The sequence below is a fragment of the Montipora foliosa genome, chromosome 4, assembly GCF_036669935.1.
Source record: "Montipora foliosa isolate CH-2021 chromosome 4, ASM3666993v2, whole genome shotgun sequence".
Classification (NCBI taxonomy): Eukaryota; Metazoa; Cnidaria; class Anthozoa; order Scleractinia; family Acroporidae; genus Montipora; species Montipora foliosa.
Genome location: NC_090872.1, coordinates 44,236,846 through 44,254,345, shown reverse-complemented (window position 1 = coordinate 44,254,345; position 17,500 = coordinate 44,236,846). Strand labels below are relative to the sequence as shown.

General features: G+C 42.4%; 1 protein-coding gene across 1 annotated transcript in view; it reads right to left on the bottom strand.

Annotated features, from left to right (window-relative positions):
- Positions 1-3,953, bottom strand: part of LOC138001385 (uncharacterized) — a 5,520-nt gene extending 1,567 nt beyond the window's left edge. The window contains exon 1 of the mRNA XM_068848026.1: positions 1-3,953. This exon is cut by the window's left edge and continues 1,567 nt beyond it. Within this exon, the coding sequence (XP_068704127.1) occupies positions 1-3,953 (3,953 nt within the window).
- Between the last annotated feature and the right edge of the window lie 13,547 nt (positions 3,954-17,500).

Genomic DNA, 17,500 nt, shown 5'->3' with positions numbered 1-17,500 from the left:
TTTGGCTCCAAGTAATCACGAGTGATTGGCCACTTGTCTTCTGTTTGTTTAAGAAAATCGGGACCCTTTTGCCATGTGCTTTCAAGTCCAATGTCATCGGGCTTCCTGCCTCTTGTCAAACAGTCAGCTATGTTATATTTACTCTCTACCCAATACCAGTTTTCAGGGTTTGTTCCTTCCTGTATTTCACCTATTCTAGTGGCGGCGAACGTGTTGAACCCGTATGAGCTTTTCTGTATCATGGCATGTACAATCTGAGAATCTACGATGTGGTAGATCTTTTCAAAGCGATATCTACATTCCTTTTCTATGAACACTTTTAGGCGTTTGTTCAGTACCGCTCCACACAGTTCTATACGGTCAATGGACATCTTTTTTATTGGTGCAAGACGATTTTTGGACAGTATTAAATTGCTCTCAAATTGGTTATTCTTTCTTTGCCACCGTACATATGCACATGCAGCGTATGCGTCTTTGGATGCGTCACTAAACACAACGAGAATGGGGTCGCCAATAGCATCCATTGGTTTAAGGCATCTCGTAAATCTGATTTGATTCATGTCTTTCAAATCGTTGAAGAAAATAGACCAATTCTGTTGGTTTTCCTCGGGTATAGGGTCGTCCCAGTCAAGTTTCGGTTCAGTTCCCCACAAACGGCGTAAAAGAATTTTGGCCCTTACTGTAAATGGTCCTGCCAACCCTAGGGGATCATACACGCTGTTGATCTGTGACAAGATTATACGCTTTGTGAGCTGTTGGGGATCTTGGGTGGGGACGATATCGCTCGTAGACCTTGAAGTATGTATTCGCTTGGTAGTAAAGTTAACCTTGACTTCGAAACACAGTTGATCTTCTGATTGACTCCATTTAACTCCAAGTATCTTTTCTGTTTGTTCCTCGGTCGGTATATTTGTTTTTTCTTGTCTGTCAGTATCGCTTGAGAACATCCACTCTTTGACTTCAAATCCTCCTTTAATAATAGCCTTCTCGATATCTTGAGTCAGTTTAATAGCTTGTTTGCGATCGTCCGTACTTTCGATTATGTCGTCCATGTACGTATTTCTTTGTATTATATCTGCTGCTTCTGGGTATTTCTCTCTTGACATCTCTGCGGTTTTTCTCAGAGCAACGGTTGCAATTGTAGCTGACGGCTTGTCACCGAATGAAACTCTGAGCATTATGTATGTGTCGGGTTCTCTTGTACTATCCATATCCCTCCACAGAAATCGGTGGGTGTGCTGATCTAACTCTGTCATCTTCACAGTGTGGTACATCTTTTTAATATCACCAATGAAGGCTACTTTATTCTCTCGGAAACGTATAAGGACTCCCAATAAGTTATTGAGTAGGTCAGGACCTTTAGCCCAATACTCATTCAAGATATGACCCATGTAATTGGCGCTGCTATTGAACACTATGCGCACTGGGGTAGATTTGGAATCAGGCTTGAGAACTTCATGATGTCCGATATAATGCACCGGTCCTTTGTAGAGTGTTAGTTCCTTTTTGGAGAGTTTCCTTGCAACTCCTCTAGTTACCATGTCTTTTATCTGGTTGTCATACACTTTTGCGTGTTCGGTGTTCCTTCTTAGACGTTTCTCGGTCGTTATCAGTTTCGCGAAAGCGACCTTCCGGTTGTCAGGAAGATTCTGAGGATCCTTGATCCAGGGATACTCAGCGACCCAGCGATTTTCCTCTTTGTTAAAGTTTAGATTTCGTTCGATTAGTTCCAGCTCTCGCTCTTCTTGAATAGTGCAGTCTTTCGCGCCTAAGGAACATTTTCCACATCTACATCCTCCACATTTCGGTTTGCATTCTACGCCAAGGTTCTCAATTTTGTAAAAGTCTTCTATATTGATTTTGCCTACAACTGTGTTGACTCTGGCATTGATGAAATCGTGATACAGATGTGATTCTTTAAGTAACGGGTGCGTTCCTCCAATACATCGCCCGAAACGATTCCTTAAGAGCACAAGATGACCGATGTTTTGTTCTCTTTCCGGGTGATAGGCTGCATATTCGTAACCGATTAAAATGTCCACAGGTCCTGAGGGTCGCTCGATTTCTTCCTTTGTGACGTTCTTGAAAAGATGTACTATGTCGTCTATGTTAACACTTTCAATGTCTGAGGTGATCCTTTCGATGCCGTAAGCTTCAAATTCGATGACGTGACCTTGCTTATCTATAAGAGGTACCTTGTATTTGTTGGTCTTAATCTTCTCGCTCTGTGCTCCAACTTTGATGACTGAAAGTTCGACTTTGGATCCTTTAAGTTTCTCTTGCTTTGCTTTAGTGTTTGTGATAAAACAAAGTGATGCGGCGTTATCCCACATTATATTAGCTTCTCCTCTTTTGGTTTTAACTCTTTGTACTTGTAACAGGCAGGTGTCAATTTTTGTATTGTGGCATACGTTTGCTGAGGCTGAGACTTGCTGATGTGTTTCTTCCGTCTCGTGTATAGATGGATGGTGCTTTCTTGTGCAGCCGCCTACACCACAGTCTTTCCTTGATTTGCATGTACGTTGTCGATGACCGATCTTTAGGCACGACCAACAGGCTCGTTTATCTTTGATGATCGTCTTTTTCTCTTCTATTGGCTTGGCTAAATAAATTCTGCAGTCTGCTGTCCAATGTCTTCCGTGTTCATGAATCAGACATTTTGGTTTGGGTTCTTTGCTTACTTCCTCGACGCCTTCTGTATAGTGCGATGTGCCTCTGTAATGTTGATTGTTGGTCGTCGTCCGAAGAGAAGCACTGTCGTATTCAATAGCACTCCTTTGATTTTGCAGAAATTCAAGAAGACTAGGGAACTTTTTTGATTTGTCGATGTGACTTCCGTGACAACTAACCATTTCCGCCCATTTTCTTCTGATGTCTGTTGATAAAGCTTTCTCTATAATACTGACCGAACTCGTTGTTGTAATTTCCGCTTCTAGACCGAGTCTTGTGAGGTCTCTGTATCCGTCTTCTACAAGAGTCACGAATTCGATGAAACGTTTATCTTCTCCTTCCTTAAGTGTTCTGAATCTACGTATGCCGTCAATGATAACGTCTGCAATTTTGGCTGGATCTCCATACTTTTCGTCCAGTCTTCGCCACATTTCTTGCACATCGTCGTCTATGCTCTTTACCAGGCCTTCGGGTTCTTTTCCAAGACAAGAGCGTAGCACATATGCGGCATCTCTTCCACGAATTTGTGGCATGACTTGTTTGTTGAAATCTCTTTTAAACTGAGGGTAATGACGTAGTTCTCCATCAAAGTGCGGCATTTTTACCTTTTCCAGGTGTAGAAAGGAAGAAGTCGCGTCAGATTCCTGTTTTATCTGCTCTTGTTCTTTTACGTTAGTATATCTAACTACAATTTGTTCAACAATTTCGTAATAATAGGTTTGGATTTTAGCTATCCATTGCATCTCAGATTCGGCTGATTCAAAGGACAATAATTCTAACAGTTCAGCGTTAAAGGTTTTGCAATCTTGAAATTGATCTTCTATTTGTTTCTGTAAGTCTTTTAACGCAAAATTGGGCATTTCTTTTGACTGCAACGCGTGCGAAATACTTTCGTAAGAAGCTTCGAAAACAGCGCGCGCAGTGTTCCTTTTAACTTTTGCGTTGTCAATGGCCTCTTGACGAGCCGCGTGCTCGCGCGTTGCCTTTTCGCTTGTAGTGACATTTTCGACATATTTCACTTTACGATTAAATGCATTGGAATATTTTTCCTCGACTTCCGTCATCCAGATTTCTTCTTCGTCCACTAAATGCTCGTCAGTCAGGAAGTTAACATACTCTAAGTGCTTCCCTTCCAGTTCTTCCCATGCATCAACAAGTTTTGAGTAATTGGTTTCTACTACCTCGATTCCTTGGCTTGTCTCTATGGACTTGATCAAAATGTTCCGCTTTCGTGTGAAGTTTCCCTTAGCAATGCGCCGTGAATTCTTAGCTTTGTCGGTCATCTTCTGTTCCAGTCGTCGCTTAGTAGCTAACCACACTGGATTTTGAATGTATTGCTAGCGAGGATTAACTAACCACGGTTCTAAACAACTCCATTTATTACACCAGCTTTCTGTCAGTCGCTGTACTTTTCACAAGGGAGGTTGAATAGGGTTCAAAATCTAAATTACAGCAAATCGCGTTAGTGATATGAAAAACAGTTATCCCTTATAATCAAGCAAAGATATTTACCCAGTGGTATCTCACAGTTTCTCTCAATTCCTCTTACTAGCAAGTGACTTAAGTTGCGTAATCATGTCTATGACGTCACCTAACAAATTCTAATCACGGATTGTTGGCGATACACTTACGCTTTCGCAACAATTTACGAATTTCGGACGTAATCCATGGAACATTTCTTCTTGGTTTGATTTTTTTTGAACTGACGTTATTTTGAACTGCTCGCATGAATAAACCTTTGCAGGCATTCCACATATCGTCAACATTGTTCTCATTTAGAATAGAGTCCCATGGGGCACTTGATAAATCATTGCGAAAACTCTCCCAATTTGCATTTTTGTAGTCGTAGACCAATTTGGGAGCTTGGTACGGACGAGATAGTTTTCCAGCCAAATTAAAATAAACAATATTGTGATCCGATGATCCAAGGCTGTCACAAACATCCATGTCCATTAAATTTTGGGACAGTTTGAGATAACTAAGTCGAGTATCGCATCTCCGTGAGTTGGCGTATCAATAGATTGTGTGAGACAAAAGTAGTTCATGATAGTATCACAGAAATAATCAGATAGAGAATAAGGCTGGAATGGAGCTGTTAAATTCCAGTCAATGTCGGGGAAATTGAAGTCACCCGTTAAGATAATTTTAACCTTCACAGATAATAAATGAACTTTTTCCAATGATTTATATAGTTCCTCAAGATACTTGATATCACTGTTCGGGGGCCTGTAAAATACTCCAAAAAAATATGAAGTAGAACCACGGACAGGAATTTCGCACCACAATATCTCACATTCGGTCTCTAGATCACAGCGACGAAAACAATGAAAGGTCGACTTGATTGCTAATAGGACTCCACCACCTCTGCTCTCACGGTCTCTACGATGAACGATGTATGAATCAGGGAAGATTTCGCCGTCATTGACACCATTATGCAACCAGGTTTCTGTAATGGCAACGATATCAGAATTCACTAGAGAAACATGCGTCTGCAGCTGAAGTCGCTTGTTCACAATACTTCTAGCATTAAATGATGATATTTTAATGCTATCAGAGAAAGGGCCAGGATTCAACTGAATGTCGTTGGCAATGAGTAGGAAAAGTACAAACAGATAACGGTAATTGTACGGCTTGAGTGGGCGAAAGCCATGATGCTTGAAAGAAACGCGGATTTTCGTAGGACTTATGGCTTTTGAGACCACTGGTTGTCGACATATTAAACTAAAAGCACTATGTCTTTCCTTTAGAGCGATTTCAAGGCTTCTGAAGTGAAGACAGCAAATAAATCCATAAATGTTGAGAGCAACCAGTAAGCCAACCAGCGCCATCTTTCGTATTGCTTTCAAGTCCAAATCCCAGAGGCTCTGTGCCTGCTGAACCTCCCCACAATGCATGGCACTCATGCCAATACTTCTTTGTCAGTTGGCCTGCACCAGACCTAAGCCCATCCTTTGAATCTTTGACATATGTTCTCTTTAAAGTCTTATACTTATTTGACACCCTATGATAACCAATTGCAAGGGCTTCCTTCTCCTTCTTTAGATTTACCGTATACTTTTGATATTCTTCTTTTGTCATCTCTTGTATTGGTTTTCTGTGTCACTGGCATCACTCTTACCAAAGTCGTCAGTCCATCTCTCACCGAGATTCTTTCTCACTGATTCCAACATTGCTACCTTGTCTGAGTCCCACTCAAATCCTTCACCAAGTTTCTGTCTTCGTAATTTTTCAGTTCCATGAAGAAAGCGTCTGTTTTTTCCTCATCCCAAGTCCATCGATTACCGGACCCCATCTTGATGAATATTTAGAAATACAATGCATGCGTCAATAGTCCCAGTCCACCACGACTTGACAACTCGTACCGGAATGGGAGTCAATGTAGCGTTTACATGATACCGGTATAACGTTTCTTCCTGTTATGAGAATTTCGATCATCCGGTACAAGTACTGGGATGAACTCATACCGGTATGAGTTGTACTGGTATGAGATTTTTCACTGGTATCATGTAAACAAATACAGAGCGATAAGTAAGAATCGGGATGAACTCGTACCGGTATCATGTAAACACCCCCTTAGAGCCTGAACACAACGTTAAGGCTGGTGAAGCCATTCATATTTCAGACACTGATTTAATACCAGGGGAAACTTCATAGGATTTTTCAGCCTCTGTCAGGCGAGATGAACTGGAAGGGATTAACATCTCAAGGGAAAGGGAAATGACTGTTAACTGTTGCAAGGATGAAAAATACAATGGTAGGAAAGTAGGGCAGTAACCTAATACCAAAGCCAGAGGGAAACCAAAATGTACTAAGGAAACTCACCCTGAATTTAGCATAAACAAAATAAAACACTGTGATAACTTAATGAAACTTTATACTGGCTGCACTAATTATAACATATTTTTATTTTTTTTTAACAAAGTAAAGGCTAAATTGGGAAAGCTGTGTTTCCATAGAGGGAAGGTAAAGAAAAGCCCAATCAAACCAGGATGTAGAAAAAAACCGGGTCCACGCTGTGAAATAAATGCTGAAAATCAGATGCTCATGACTCTGATGAAGTTAAGGTTGAATTTGCACACTAATGACTTAGTGTCAGTGTGCGATCTGTTTCCTGTATTATTGCAACCTGGATGGGATTTCTTGGAAGGGAACTTGAACCCCTTCTTTACTGGCCTACTCTTACACGGAAGTTTAAAAAAGGTTGAAGGTACTGTTGACTGCACTGAACAACGTATTGCAAAGCCCTCAAATGCAAAACTGCAATATCAGACTTACAGCATATCGTGTAAACGGATTGTTTGCACTAAGGCAGGCTCAATAAGTTAGATATCAGATGCATATGGAGGGGCAGCTTCAGATCGTTTTATTACCAAAGACTATGGTGTTGTAAGGAAATTCAGTCGGGGAATGGTTGCTTTGGTTGACCGGGGCTTTAATGTGCACGATTTATTTTTGAAACATCATGTAACAGTGGCCATGCCTCCTTTTACAAAAGGTAGACAGTAACAGTTTACCAAGCTTCAAGTTGAAAAGGCAAAAACAATTTCTCGGGCTCGCATCCACATTGAAAGGGCAATTGGTCGTCTTAAAGAGTTTAAATTATTACAACATGAGCTTCCATTGAACATGCTTGACTTAGCTGACCATATTTGTGTTGAGTGAATTATCGGCGAGGTAAACTAAAAGCAACACGACGCCATTCATTCATGAACTCAAGTGTCTTTACTCCCAGTCACGTGATCAGGTACAAAGTACAAACTATGACGATTTCAACATCACAACATCTCCCCCTAAAAACTACAAGGAGTAACCAAAACTACTAAACATGAAGGTAATAAAGTTTGGTTTAAGTTATAACATAAACTTTGTAAACTTAAAGATCGTATCGTTCAGTTCATGAATTTATCTGGCACAGTCACAAGTCCAATCTTCTGGGAGCCCTGACTACACGCCCAGATCTTGTTGTGGTTGTATCCGCTGCACAGGCAACTGCTGGAACATCCAACTTGATCGCCTCCGGAACTTGCTCGCTCGAAGCACGACTGCTAGGACCTTGCTTGCTCAAATCTGAACTGCTAGGGTGCAGCGGAGTAAGGTCCTTCCGGTTCCTTCTTATAGTTCCTCTGGGGCTGCTAACAATGTATGAACGAGGTGTCTCTGCCTCTCGAGTCACAGTCGCTGGAACTTTCATGTCTTGAACCCAAACCTCAGTACCCACAGGAATCTTCTCAAGATCTCTTGCACCATGATGAGAATCAAAGTAAGCCTTTTGCTTTTGCTTTCGAACCTCCTCTTTACCTCGGACTATAGACAAATCAGGCCAGCTTGGTTTCAGCTCCAACGCAGCAAGTGGAACTCTGGATCTTATCTTTCGACCAAACAGAAGCTCAGCTGGACTGTAACCATTCTCTAATGGTGTTGAGCGATATGCAAGCAATGCCTTAGCAGGATCATCCTCCTTCTTCAGGACACTCTTTGCAGTCTGTACCGCACGTTCAGCCATCCCATTTGATTGGGGGTGCTTTGGACTACTTGTTACACTTGCAAATCCCCATTCCTTTGCAAATTTGATGAATTCAGCTGAACTATACTGAGGACCATTGTCAGATCTGACAGAGTCTGGGATTCCATGTCTCGCAAACATAGATTTCAGTGCCTGAATAACATCTTGTGTAGTCTGGGATGATGAAAGCAAGGCCAGCTCAATGTATCGGCTGAAGTAATCCACGACAAGCAAATAGGTACGGCCTTTTAGCTGAAGCAAATCCGTTCCGATGATCTGCCATGGTCTGTCTGGAACCACTGAGGAAATAAGGGGTTCCGCTCGGAAAGTTCGATGTTCTGCACATTTGCGGCATCCCTGAACCATATCCTCAATCTGCCTACTAAGGCCTGGCCACCACACAGACATCTTGGCACGGCTGCGACATTTTGTGATACCCTGATGCCCTTCATGCAAACGATCAAGAATCTCTATCCTCATGCAGGATGGTATGATAACTCTGGAAGCCTTAAGAAGTAATCCACGAACTAAGGTAATTTCTCCTCTCTCACTCCAATAGCCTTTCAGTGCCTCCGGAACTCTATCTTTTTCTGGCCAGCCAATTTGGCAGTAGACTGCGAGCTGTTGGCACACTTCATCCTCCTCCTGGCGCTCCCTTATCTCTTCCAATCGTCTATCACTGGCTGGAATTTCACTTAGAACACTGTGCGCATACAGGGCTATTTCTTCTTCTTGTAAGCCCCACTGCCGCTCCTGGTTTACCGGAGCTCTTGAGAGGGTATCTGCTGTCGTCAAACTCTTGCCTGGAACATGGGAGATGGAATACTGAAATCTGAGCAGCCTCATTCGAAGACGCTGAATTCTTGGTGGCATTTCATTTAAGTTCTTTGACCCCAGGAGAGGAACTAATGGCATGTGATCAGTTTCAATATGAAATGGCTTACCGATGAGGTAGTCCGATAACCTTTCGCATGCCCAAGTCACTGCTAGGGCTTCCTTCTCGACTTGGGCGTACCTCTGTTCTGTTGGCGTCAATGACCTTGATATGTATGCAACAGGTTTCCAACCGCCATCCTCTTGGGCTTGCGTGAGAACTGCGCCAAGACCAAATGAGGAAGCATCCGATGATACCCTTGTCTCTTTGGCTGGATCATAGAGGGCTAGTGTTGGCGCAGAGACTAGTGCTTTCTTTACGTCATCAAATGCTTTCTGCTGAGCCTCAGTCCACAGCCATGCATTGTTCTTACTCAGAAGATCTCTCAGTGGCTTTGTAATGTCAGCCAGGTTTGGGATGTACTTCCCTACTTGATTGACCATGCCAAGGAACCGCCTTAATTGTGCAATGTCAGTTGGTTCCCCCATCTGTGTGACAGCTTCCACCTTAGTGGGGTCGATTTGCACTCCATCTTTGCCTATCACGTGCCCCAGAAATTCCACTTTATCTGTTGAGAACTTGCACTTCTCCAGGTTAAGGGTAACATTAGCATCTGCTAACCTCTCCAGTACTGCAATCAATCTCTTATCATGATGCTCTTGAGTCTCTCCAAACACCAAGATGTCATCGACTTGACACTCCACCCCATCTAACCCTTCGAGGATCCTCTGCATCGCTTTTTGGAAGTGCTCGGGCGCCGAAGAAATACCGAAGGGTAATCTTGTGAAACAGTACCTGCCCCATGGAGTGATGAAAGTGGTAACCAACTTTGAATTCTCACTTAACTTTCTCTGCCAAAATCCACTGTTTGCATCCAGCTTAGACATAATCTTAGCACCAGACAGTTTGGCTAGAGTTTGTTCAGTCGTTGGCATTTGGTGGACCTCTCTCTGAACAGCCTTATTTAACTGGACAAAGTCACCACAAATTCTGACACTGCCATTCCTTTTGGGTACAACAACAATTGGAGAACACCACTGGGTAGGTTGATCGATCTGTTCTATCACTCCCATTTGCTCCATTCGCCCGAGTTCCTCCTTCACTTTAGGTAGTAAAGGAATAGGAATACGCCTTGGTGTAGTCAAATTAAATGGGGTAACTGAATCATCCAGCCTGATCTCGTAAACCCCATCCATGCATCCTAACCCCTGAAACAAGCTAGGGAACATCTTCTCGTAGTTGCTGTTCTTGGCGTCAACAGCAGAGACTCTAGCAATTGTCCCGAGCCGGCTACACGCACTTCTTCCCAACAAGGACTGCTCAAGACCAGGAACCACATAAATTTCGGCAGCACAGCATTGCAGGTTATGCGTAAGGGATGCTGTAAATTTACCTTTGCAGAACAGTGGTACTTTGCAAGGGCCATACAATTTCTTATCAGGCGGAAGAAGCTTCCCCTGAACTGACAAAAGATCATAAGTCTTTTCTGAAATGACAGAAACATCAGCCCCACTGTCAAGCTTGAAACTAACTGGGTCACCATTTACCAGAATTTCAGCTCTCCAGGGATTTGCACGCACGCTGTCTTCACTGATCTCCCCGAGAAACACACTGGTGTCTAGCTCTTCAGAAAACTGATCCTCGGTTACAACTTCTCCAACCTGCTGGGACAGGCAAACTCGGGCATAATGTCCTTTCTTGGAACATTTAAAACAAACAGAATTAATGGCAGGGCAATTTCCTCTAGAGTGATCTGCAGATGATCCACATCGTAAACAGCTACTGGGTTTTGACTTATCTCTAGCACAAGCGACACCTCCACTTTTCTTTGGTGGAAACTTCTCTGACTTTGCTCTGAATTTGGCTCCAATCGCATCGATTTCGGTGGACATCGACCGCTGACCACTTCTAATGACGTCTTGTTGTTTCTTGACTGACTCGCTTTCCCTGGCCATTTTAACAGCTTTTTCAAGAGTCAAAGTCGATTCCAACTGCATCTTCTCACTTAGAGTAGCATCCTTAACTCCAACAACAATACGATCTCGAATCATTTCTTCTTTCAAGGCGCCAAAGTTGCAATGCTCGGCCAAACAATGAAGCGACGTGATGAATTCCTCAGCAGTTTCGTCAGCTTGGGTTCGCTGGTTGAATTTCGCTCGCTCATAAATGACATTTCTCCTAACCAGGAAATACTGGTCGAACTTTTCCTTTACCTTGTCGTACTTTAGTCTGTCTCCCTCATCGCCAAACATAAATGTAGTCATAACATCGTCGGCGGCATCGCCCATGGCGTAGAGCAATGTGTTTACTTGAACTTCTTCGCTTTTCTTTTGTAGATCACACGCCATCCGATATCTACCAAACCGACGAATCCGTTTCTCCCACTCGTCTGGCTTTTTGAAATCGAACATTTCGGGTGCAGTAATTTTGTTAGCCATGATTTCTCCGGAACAGTAGTACACTTACTTCCCGGGTTTCGTCGGCTGTCGCAGCGAATAATTTCTTACATTCTCTTTTGAAAATATGTAGCGTCGCTCGAATGACCTCGAAGAACTCTCCCGTATTTTCTTCTGAGAGCCTCGGCTATCCAGCTATCTTCCCGTCAAAAAAAACTCAAACAACCGCTTCTGACACCATGTTGAGTGAATTATCGGCGAGGTAAACTAAAAGCAACACGACGCCATTCATTCATGAACTCAAGTGTCTTTACTCCCAGTCACGTGATCAGGTACAAAGTACAAACTATGACGATTTCAACATCACAACAATTTGGGCCACTGCTGCAGCAATCACAAACCTCCAGCCGCCTCTTGTCAATGAATAAGTCAATTTTTGTCATCCATATCAGATGCCATTTGAATGTATATGTCATAAGCACAAGTGGAAGCATCAATTATGTCTTTAAGAATTGATTTCACAATCACTTGAGACAACATTTTCTTAGTGAAAAGCTCAGGACATATGTAATTATTAAAAAAATGTTCAAATTTTGCCACATTTGCTGAGTAATTAAAATTAAAATCTATCTTCTCTGTGAATGTGTCTATTGTAGTGTATAGGTAAAAGTACTCTTCTTTTGTTTCACACACAAACATTTGATGTTGCACTTGAGTGAAATATCTATGTTTTCTGTTCAGTTCAACATTTGTCTCCTCTCCCCTGGTGCTGGATGCAACCAAGCAGCTTCCTTTCTCCTGAATGTACTCTGACACTGGCTTGCCTCTATGTGTCCAGGGGCACTTGCACTCAAACAGGGTGATTGGACAGCAGTCACATTTGCAGACACCATCAGGACTTGCTGCTATATAGGGGTAGTTCACTGAGACTACTACACCAGACTCCGTACAGTTAAAGTTCTTATGTTTCATTTCCATTTTCATTGTTTTATTAAATGTGTTGCAAGTAAATGGCTCTGTCTGTGTACTGCACTGAACTGATTTACTTTTAACCTCAGGAAGGTAGCCGCAGATCTCTGCGTAAAGATTTTCAGCAGTAGTTTCATTTCTAACTGCCATGTGTGAGTCATACTTAACAATTACATCATGCGCTTTTGAAGCAGTAATTCTTCGAATTCTGTACTCTTTCCATTTGGAGTCTTTAGATTGCCCTGTTTTTGACTTTCTAACAAAAGCAGCTTCCTCTTGTGTTATTTTTATTACCTCTTTAAGAGCAATGCACTTTTCTTGAATGTTCTGGAATGTTCTTGTTTATCTCTTCTAGTATTTCTAGAATTATTTGTGGCAAATTTACAGAGCCAGTTGCTTCAGCTTCTTGCGCTTTCTTGGCCACATAATTAGTCTTGATGAAGCATAACAGTGCAGATTTACCACTAGATGCCTCAGCTAATTTCTCCCAATCTTCATTGCCAAAGTGTGAAGACCTGTCACCAGGTGCTCTTGGGTCAAATAAGCTTCTGCTTAGACGCTTCCCATGTTCAGGAGTTTTAAAACCAGTTTTGGCTTTCTTAATTCTCATATTTTTAGTCTTGTCAGGATGGTGAATTTTTTTTCGCTTACTTGTCTTTTTTCCCCATTGTTGTGGGATGGAGGTACAGGTCTTATTGTTTCCTACTCTCACCTCGTATTCTATGTAATGTAATAAAGCAGATACATGTTTACAGCTCTCTCCATACCCGGCCAAGCACCCACATTCCCCTGTATGTATATCCCCATTACTGGTATTGAGGCACATTGTAGGGACTTTCTCCGATTCTCGTTTGGGGAACAACTTTTCCACGAACGTAACAAAACTTCAGGCAGTCCGATATGTTATTATACTCAAAATCACTAATGTGTCCGCTTTCATAGAGATTTTTCCCTCCTTTCAGGGATTTTCTGTCGTTGTTTTTCAGCAGGTAAGCCTCTAGATCGGTCATCGTTATATCAGGGAAATAATAACTTCCCTTCACCCAATTTCCCAGGTTCTCCTGGAAAGGAAGCGCAATGCCGTCAATAAACAGTTTTTCCTTTCTTCTTGCAGCAATTTGGGCGTCTTCTTGTTCTTTAGTGCTACACAAATAGAATTGTAGCCAGGAAGCATAGAAAACTTTTGTTGCTAACTCGCGTTTACGAGTATCACCGGTGATAACAATTCCACAATTTTTCAAATATGTTCGCAATTTCTCGACGTTCCACACATTCAACTCCTCTCTACTGAACTCCTTTGTGTTTTCATCTTGTTGATCAGCCATGACTTACCGTTGGACTAAAAAGTGAACAGTTTTATCGCTCAACTTACATGTCAAGCACAGCGATGCGAGTTTGTTTGCCCCCTGGGAATCCCATAATATTCTGTAAATTTAAATTATTCAAAGTGGCAGCCGTATCGGTGAGAAGGTCTATTGTCTTTATCTTTTATTTATTTATCTATTATTAAAAAAACAATTGTCTTTATCACTATTAAAAATTATGAAAGTGTGAAAAATAATGAAAGTGATTTGGGTTTTAAAATTGGTACGTCTTGGGCGTGGACAAAATTCAAGCCACGCCCAAAAGCATCTTGGTACATCTTGGTAGGGGTTCTCTTTAAAATTTATTACGAGCACCCCGTCCTTTCTATTTGGGAGTCGCCCATATCTTGTGGAACAAGTCTGGAAAACCGAGCCATCCCAAGATTTAGAAGGCTCTTAATTCCCCGATCGGGTCGAGTAAATTATAACAGGCTCTCTCACTCCTATGGAAATATAAGTTTGTGCTTGAAAAGTTTTGTCTAACTCTCTGAGCGCAACGCATCACACAAAAGGATAACAATAGAAGATAATGCAAGCTTGAAGTAAGCTATTGTCAACCATTACGAACTTCTACATGTTTTTAGTGCAGCACCACAATTAAGAAAATATGGCAATCCATCGATGCGAAAAAATTTTGGTTTTATAGCCATGACGTCATCGATCGTCCGTACGTACCTACGTACGTCCACCCCTCTATGTATGCCAATGTGACCAGTATCATTCTAGTTTACAGAATACATCTTTGATATTGGACATCTGGTTTCTGTAACAAGTCTGTTTTCCGGGACTGGGGTGTTAGCCCAGCGCCCAACCCCCAGACCTGGAGGGCCGGTTGGTTTGGTGTCTGAGTTTTCCTTCTTGTAGATGGATTGCCGACCAAGGCTAACTAGCTCCATCCACCCGTCGTTTAGAATCAGAGTTTTCCTTCTCCTATATGGACTGCCTACCAAGGTTATCGAGCTCCATCTACCCGGGATTTGGAATCAGAGTTGTTCTTCTCCTAGGCTATGTCGGTCCGCGGCACCCTATTCCGTATTATTCAGGTGCAACCCCCCAAAGGGAGGGCTCCCCTATCTGCCACCCGGGGGATGCGCCCCTACGCCGTATAGCCCCAGCGTTAGCCCTATGTTCCACAGGAAACCTAAAGGCTTAAGTCAAGTAAGTCATTGGACATCCATGTTTTGATCAATTGACACCTGTCAAAACAAGGTATCCTCTGACCAGTATCACGTGACCATATCGCTGGCTCAAGCTGAAAGCTCAACGAGATCAGCTGTTTTTCTTTAAGTTGGCTGCTGATCAGGTACTGGTTTTCAACTGGATTGCAGGCTCAAATCAGGTTAACTCACGTAAACATAAAAAAGGCTTCATTTTTCGCGTGCTTTCTGTCACTCGATGCTGCTACACGGCCATACTACATCAACTATAGTTCTTACAGATGTCGATAGAGTGGCGGAGATCTAACTCGAAGGTCGTGGGTTCAATTCCCACCCTGGTCAGAGTTTTTCTCTGTCCTTGTGTGGGCCCATTTCCATCAGTAGGGCTAACGCTCACATGGTTCATATGGGAAAGAAATCTAGCACTGGCTTAGATGCATCCTTGTCATTCTTCTCAACATCGCAAAGGTGTTTGCGGAATCCGTCACCTAGTCGTCTACCTGTCTCGCCAATCTATATTTATTGCATAATGTACAGGTTATGCAATAAATGACATTTGCGGAGGTACATGTCAAGCGATTGGTGATCTTAACAAATGAATGAAGGGGGTAGTTTCTAAAGAAGCAGTGGTGCAGCGTTGGTGGGGAAGTAGTATACAAATATTTTGGTTTTATCAACGAAGTTGATAATGTAAATTGGCCACTGTACAGAGATTCTAAAAGCTGACGTTTCGAGCGTTAGCCCTTCATCAGAGCGAATCGAGGAATTATGGGTTACGTGTAGTTTTTAACATGGCAACGTGAAAAATAGGAATATATTGTAATGTTTGTATTGAAGGGAAGATGATCCAAAGTAGGAATAGAAATCCTGATGCACGTGCTACTGCACGAATTGGTTCATACTGATTCAGTCTCTAGAGAGGGTTTCAGATATTCGATAGCCTTTACTGATGACTATTCAGGCACTGTATTTGTGTATCTTTTAAAGAGTAAAAGTGACACAGTAGCTGCAACTCAAAGTTTTTTGGCAGACACAGCTTCATACGGTGAGTTCAACTGTATTAGGTCAGATAATAGTGGTGAATTGATTTCTCAGAAGTTTAAGCTCTGCTGGAGAAAAATAAGATAAAGCATGAAATGTCCGCACCCTATTCTCCCCACCAAAATGGGACAGCAGAGCGACATTGCAGAACCTTTTTTGAAATGGAAAGGTGTTTACTTTTGCATTTTAATTTGAGGAAAGAATTTTGGCCTTATGCAGTAATGACTACCGTGTACATACACAATAGGTGCTTTAACAACCGCAAACAAACAGCGTACTTTGCTATCACTGGCAGAAAACCAAATTTGTCAAACATGAGAGTCTTTGGATCAGAGTGCTACGCATTTAAGCTGAATAAGCAGAAATTAGATCCGAGATGCACAAAGGGGATTTTTCTTGGGTATTATGAAGGGAGCCCCGCCTATCTGGTGTATATCCCAGAGACAGGTAAGATTGTAAAGTACAGGGTGGTGAAGTTCCCTACCACTAGGAAAGGGGTGGAGCAACAGACCCAAACAGAAAGACCATTACCTGATGATGATGTTGATCTTATGCCACCACCACACAGTATATCTGATGTCGACAGATCCAAGAAGGTTCCGGATAGACTTGCTGAACAACCCCAAGCTGAGAGTGACACCAGTCCTACTTACCAGCCTCCCGATAAAGGTTTGAGACTTCCTACGAGAATGAGAAGGCCCCCAGCCTACCTGAGTGATTATGTCACAGACATGGAAGATGATGATCAGGTACTAACAAATGTAGATTACGGTTACAAATCTTCTGCTTTCCGTCAAACTTACCAAGAGGCCATGGACACGCCTGAGTCTAGCAACTGGAAGGCAGCAATGGAGGAAGAGATGAATTCCCTAACCGAGAATAACACATTTACTTTGTCTGATTTGCCAGAGGGCAAAAATGCAGTGGGGGGTCGTTGGGTGTACACTATCAAAGAAAGTTCGACTGGTGCTAAAACTTTCAAAGCTAGGTATGTTGCTAAGGGTTACAGCCAAGTGAGAGGTATTGATTTTCAGGAATCCTTTGCACCGACTGCTAATCTCACATCATTGCGTGTGCTAATGCAAATGGCAGCACAACATCATTTGGTTTTGCACCAAATGGATGTGAAAACTGCATATCTCAATGCCCGTATTGATCGTTAGATTTACATGTATCAAGCTGAGGGCTTTGAAGTTCCCTCAAGGAGTGGAGGGGGACTTGTGTATGAATTGAACAAATCTTTGTATGGCCTTAAGTAGTCGGGTAGAAATTGGAACCGTGTACTACACTGTTTCTTGTTGGAGAAAACCAAACATGTTGGAAGTGGATTTGTTGCTATGCTTGTCTGGGTAGACGACATAATTATAGCAGCAAGCAACATGTTGCTAATGTCTTAGGGAATGTCTTACGGAATGCTGAAGGAGAGGTTTCATATGAAAGATCTGTGTAGACTTGTGCATACGTTTTGGGTATTCACGTTGAGCAAGGAGATGGCTTTGTAAAGATGAATCAAAAGGGGTACATCA